Source organism: Haliotis rufescens, unplaced genomic scaffold, assembly GCF_023055435.1.
Source record: "Haliotis rufescens isolate VD_foot unplaced genomic scaffold, xgHalRufe1.0.p SCAF_8, whole genome shotgun sequence".
NCBI lineage: Eukaryota > Metazoa > Mollusca > Gastropoda > Lepetellida > Haliotidae > Haliotis > Haliotis rufescens.
This window is the reverse complement of record NW_025964372.1, coordinates 33,170,188-33,176,187: the sequence shown is the minus strand read 5'-3', so window position 1 is coordinate 33,176,187 and position 6,000 is coordinate 33,170,188. Positions and strand designations below refer to the sequence as shown.

At 40.3% G+C, this 6,000-nt stretch overlaps 1 protein-coding gene across 1 annotated transcript; it reads right to left on the bottom strand.

Moving 5' to 3' along the window:
- Positions 1-1,643: 1,643 nt before the first annotated feature.
- Positions 1,644-5,194, bottom strand: LOC124114376 (polypeptide N-acetylgalactosaminyltransferase 13-like). Its single transcript, XM_046474918.2, has 3 exons — positions 4,831-5,194; positions 3,482-4,177; positions 1,644-2,926 (listed from the first exon to the last, which is right to left on the bottom strand). The coding sequence occupies exons 1-3, from the start codon at positions 4,980-4,982 to the stop codon at positions 1,972-1,974; spliced, it is 1,803 nt and encodes a 600-aa protein (XP_046330874.2). The 5' UTR covers positions 4,983-5,194; the 3' UTR covers positions 1,644-1,971.
- Positions 5,195-6,000: the final 806 nt, after the last annotated feature.

Genomic DNA, 6,000 nt, shown 5'->3' with positions numbered 1-6,000 from the left:
CACAACTTTGAATGGTGTGCCCAATCCTTGAGATTTAACTGCATGATTTTATTTTCATATATTAGTCATAGTCCATGACGAACATTTCACTTAGACAAGTTACAAAACGCCTAAATATTTTAGTTATTTTACATATTGAGCCTCGCTGACTTGGTTGAAGCATGTCATCGATCCGAATTGCGTGGATCGATGCTCATGATATCAATCACTGGATTGTCTGGTCAAAACTCGATTATTTACAGGCCGCCGTCATATAGCTGGACCATTGGTGAGTGCGGCGTAAAACAACAACATGCACATAAAGCACATTCTCTGGTATTACATCAATAAAACACACCCTTGATTTAGTTCAAGGTAATACAGTAAACTACGGTTATAACGAACTCAAAGGGACCACTAATTTTAGTTCGTTATAACCGTAATTCGTTATAAGCATATGTACAGCTTAACTACAGCATATAGTCGGGACTCAAAAGTTAGTTCGTTTTATCCATTAGTTCGTTATAAGCGTGTTCGTTATAACCGTAGTTTACTGTACTTGAATAATGTGAAAATATTTGAAACACTATAGTTAAAACACTATTTACCGCTACAGTTGTGGTACTACAACAATCGTTTTTTAACGGAACTATTTAAGCTTGTATCCTCACACAATTTCCAGATCTCTTTGCATTAACACATCCAAACATTACCTTGGCCGCATATTGCTTCGAGTATTACGGCACGGGGCGGTCGGGTAGCCCAGTGGTTAAAGCGTTCACTCGTCACGCCGAAGACCCGGGTTCGATTCCCGTCATGGGTACAATGTGTGAAGCCCATTTCTGGTGTCCCCCGCCGTGATATTGCTGGAATATTGCTAAAAGCGGCGTAAAATCATACTCACTCACTCACTCTTACGGCACGTGGTCTGCATGGAACTAACACTTTCGTACAAGGTGTATTTTGGGTAACAAAAAAAAATAGAAATGAGAATGTAATATGTATTTGTTTATTTTGTTAAGTATTGAAATAAGTATAGTAAGTAATTGAGAAACCCGTGAAGATCCGGATTAGAATTGGTCTTCAGCAACCCATGCTTGGCCTGAGAGACGACTTTACTTGAGGTAAGAGGCGACTAACGAGACCGGGTGATCGGGCTCGCTGACTTGGTTTATACATGTCATCGTGTCCCTGTTGCCTGGATTGATACTCATGATTTCAATCACTGAATTGTCTTGTCCAGACTCGATCATATAACTTGAATATTGCTGAATGCGGCGTTTAACAACAAAGAACGAAAGAAAACAGTATGTTTCTTGTTTTGTTGCCATTATATTTTGTTGAAATAATACAGATTTTGTTAAGATTGATTACGTACAGGTAATTAAAAAGTAAAAATTTTCAAAGGTTGATTTGTTTCTCAAGAGTGAGTGAGAAAGTTGGGTTTAATGCCGCTTTTAACACTATTCCAGATATGTCACGACGTGGAATCGTAATGTGGAAGGAAAGCCTGAAGTGATGCAGGTCTCAGACGATTACCACTTTGGTGAAACCCACGAGCACGGGTATGGTGCTGACAATCCTAGAAACATAATCGGGGCGAATCGGTATTTTAACCCACAATCATAGGTTTCTGGCGTCCCAAAGGGATGCAAATCTGCACAGCGAATCGCAGCGCCTAAGACAACTGAGGCACCCGAGCTATCCTCATTTGATCACTGGATTGTCTGGTTCAGACTCGATTATTGACAGATCGCCGTCATACAACTGGAATGTTGCTGAGTGCGGCGTTAAACAACAAACAAACGAAGTATCTGCATGAGGGACGCACATTTAATACTCTCGAGGGATGTGGGCTTTTTTTGTTAGAGACAGGATATTTTTAGTCACTGATTCAAATCCGCAATGGTTTTCTGTTAAAATTTAAGCAAAGGATTTAAAAGTGAATACAAATTGATGAGAAGCATTGTTTGAATTGCTCATGGTGTTAAGTCATCCGTATGTAAACATAAACGTCCACCTTTGATCGTCGTTTTGTTCATCACACATCTGCAACTGTACCACTGCCTGTCCTGTGTGGATAGGAATCCTTGATTTAGCTTGAGTAGCACAAAGATACATTGACTGATGGAAAGTGATCAACTGATTATTGTCATAAGTCCATGGCATAAATCCTTTCTCGCCAACCTTAGATGGACACTCTTTGATCACCAGAAGATTCCACTCACCATATCCAACACATCTGTCTTCATATTTCAGCCTCCCATACTTATCCAGAGCGAAAGTATTGTCTGGAACAAGAATAGCCTCGCCACCCTCATTTCCTTTTGTGCCTATGTAACCGTCTTCAAAGATGAAAAACGAGTGTTTGGTCCTTACGTTTCTTATTTCGCCTGAATTCACATCCTCCCTCGATGGTATTTTATGTTCAGGCATGAGAGTCTTTAAGAACCAAGCAAACGACTTACTGTTGTGCCTCTTTCGTAAAGCTTTCCTATCCTGCATGGATTTCAATTCTGCTTCGGTAAAGAATGGAAAATGGGATCTGAAGTCAGCTTCGCTACGCCCTGGAAAATGAGTTCCGATCACTGCTGATCGGACGATGTCTTTAAACCCGTCCATCCATATCTCAGCTACGCGGAGTCTATTTTTGGTTATCGTATATATCTTGTCTTCTGAACCAAAACTGTACTTATTGTCTTTAAATATGTGCCCAACCTTTGAACAGGGAACTGTTTCAATTTTCCCTCCTGTCATCCAGACATTAAAGGAAAGATCGAATTGTTCACCTCCCCAGATCTGAAGGCCTGGATCGAAACGTCCGACTGCATTAAAGTAGGACTTTCTGACGGCGATACAGGATCCTTGTAATATCGGGGTAGGGAACGGTTCCCAATCGTTTTCGAGAAACTGGTTGACATACAAAGGCTGAGGAAACCACATGTACCTGTTGACAGAAAAATAGGTGAGTGAATGTTGTTCAGTGCGTCTTTCTTAATACTGAACGGTAAGCACCTTGGCTAATAAGAAACAACTGATGTGGATATTCTTGCTTGGAACAACGAAAAAGATCGTCGTCGTGCCACTTGTTTCGTTGAAGAACCAACATCAATCGGTTCAGACCAGCTCGTTTTCTAACAAGAACATTTCCCCCGGATCGTTGCAACAATCGCAACACGATTATATCATTACAAACGGTAATTGAGTTAAAATTAAAGTCACATCGGCAATATTTCAGCCATATCGTGACGAGAACATTAATAATACTTGAATTTATACTTAGTACCTATTCAAAGTAAAGAAACTATTTTGAATACTACACATTATAAGAAAGATATAACTATTTGCGACTATCATATACACTTGCAAAGGGATAAATCTGTACAATCAGAAAATAAAACAAAACATGAAAATGACATGTAGTTGTATGAAGATTGGGTTGACTGTTGAATAACAATACATAAGTAAAGGGTACTGAAACTATATCGTTTTTATCCTTTACCTCATATCCCATCCAAATCCGCCCCTGTACTTGACGTTGTCATCCGTTTTCAGAGCCAGTGTATTGACATCTATTGGAGTTATGTACGCTTGGACCACACTGGCTGGCCGATTCTTAATCCTCTCCAGCAGTGGTTCTGCCCAACCCTTACAAACCTCCATATGGGCATCAAGGAAAACCACGACTTCTCCACGTGCTTCTTCTTCCCCTTGCAGTCTTGAAAGTATCAAACCCTTTCGCTCTTTGTTACGTATTATTCGAATTCGTGAATCCAAGATTCTGAAATATTCTTGTAGGTCTTCACCTAGATATGAAAAGGTGCTGTTATCATCCACTAGAATTACCTCCATCAGGAGCTGTGGCGGAGTTCGGGCCAACAAGGCGTGAACATGACGTAAAAATGGCGTCAGAGCCTCGTTGTGGAATGGAGAGACGACTGATAGTGTAGGCAGAGAAGCGTAGTTGAAATTCCGGTTTTTGCATTCATCTGATCTTTCATCTATCACGTCTCGTGTGACTAAGATCTCGTCACTTCTCGTCAAATTAAAACCGTAGTAGTCATCTCCTGGTCTGTCGTGGGTTTTCAAAAGTTTTTGTAACAGTGAGTCAAGTATGTATGATTTTTCACTGTCATACTTGAGTGGCTGGTTGGTATTGAGGTATGGAATATCTGCTTTTTGTCTTGGTTTGGATTGCCTAAAAAAGAAATGTTAGATGGAAACATGCATTTTAAAATTTATTTTCAGATTCTGCTTGTTACAGAACATGGAAAATGGTAATATTAATAATAATCTGCTTGGAAAGTGCCTAAGTGCAAATGCAGTGTATGTTGGAAGCACTGCATTATTTTACCCGTGTGTGCACTCGATGTATTGGTTAGCCTGGTCCAGACTTGACTATTTACTAGATAAAGCCTGGTCCAATAAGGATACAGGACCCTGAAGATCCGGGGTAGAATAGGTCTTCAGAAACCCATGCTTGCCATAAAAGGCGACTATGCTTGGCGTAGGAGGCGACTAACGGGCTCGGGTGCCGACTAAAGGGCTCGGATGGCCAGGCTCGGTGACTTGGTTGATGCCTGTCATCGATCCCAATTGCGTGAATCGATGCTCATGATATTAATCACAGGATTGTCTGGTCCAGACTCGATTATTTACAGACTGCCGTCATAAAGCTGGAATATTGCTGAGTGCGGCGTTAAACAACAAACAAACAAACAAACAAACAAACATTCACTCGGGATATTACGTTTAATCTCAGAAGTATCTGTTCTTATGCATGTGAGTATATTTTGATACAATTGCATCTGTCAACATGAGGACCAATCAATAAAGCGACATGGTACTCACATGTCCCATTGCTTAACGATCCTTTTCCTGCGAGTGCCATAATCATTTCGGTCATGATAAACCAAGCTCGACAGTATTTCCAGAAGAAATAGCGTGGTGACAACATAAACGAATACTGTAGCAGCGACCGTGACAGTCCTTTGTCCGTTCATGTTCCTATATGAAACGTAAATGCTTGAGTGTTATCAATAATAACACCATGTCACTAACAACATCTGTCGCACACACGAGATTGATGATTGGTTCACGCAAGTACCAAGCGAACGTCTCTATGTACTATGTGTAATGATACATGTATCTATGGCTTATATCTGAATTTGCAGCACCGAACTATTAATCTTACCACTTTTACAGGTGTTATGATCGAGTAGGGTGTGACAATTGAGCCAGTAGAATACCGAGCAGTGATTAGGTTTTTATATTTGAAAGGTCGCACACCAAGAGAAACTTTCGATGAAATGAAAGCAACTTATGGGGAAGATGCCCCATCATATGACGTTGTTAAACACTGGCATGGCCAGTTCAAGTGTGGTCGGACATCCGCAAGTGAAAACATGTCACCTGAAACAGTCTCGTGTGAAGTGGGGTGTTCCATTTGGTCACTGGGGGTTGTAAGGTTTATGTCTTGAAGACAATGTTATCTTCAGCGGTGTGTGTGTGTGGCTGAGTGGCTGTGTGAGTGAGTGAGTGAGAGTGAGCGGGTGGGTGGGTGTCTACTGTACCATAGTGAGGTAAAAAAGAGACAAGTTTTTATCTATTATGTAAGGTAAACATTTATTTCAGTGAAAAGAATGCCACCATACATGGAGTTGATGCAAAATGTATTGATTCCGGTTGATATCCCTATGCCTTTTCATATAAAGACCTTATCTTTAGTCATTTAGGCTATACATCTTTCAAGCTAATTATTTCTCAAACACTTCCTCATAGGTTCAATGATAAAATCAATAACAGTTTGATAGACTGAGTGTAATGTCAGTGGCTACTTCAACATAACATTTCCTTCTGATTCATACAACTACAGCAGAAGTTATTCATCCAGCAGGTGCAAACAAATCTGGATTTGAAAAAGCTGTTTTACTAACACCTCAAAGTTTACGTTTTGGGGTAAATTTTGATACAACTAAAAGCAAAATGAATCCCAAAATATATTCCTTCTTGTAAGTGCCA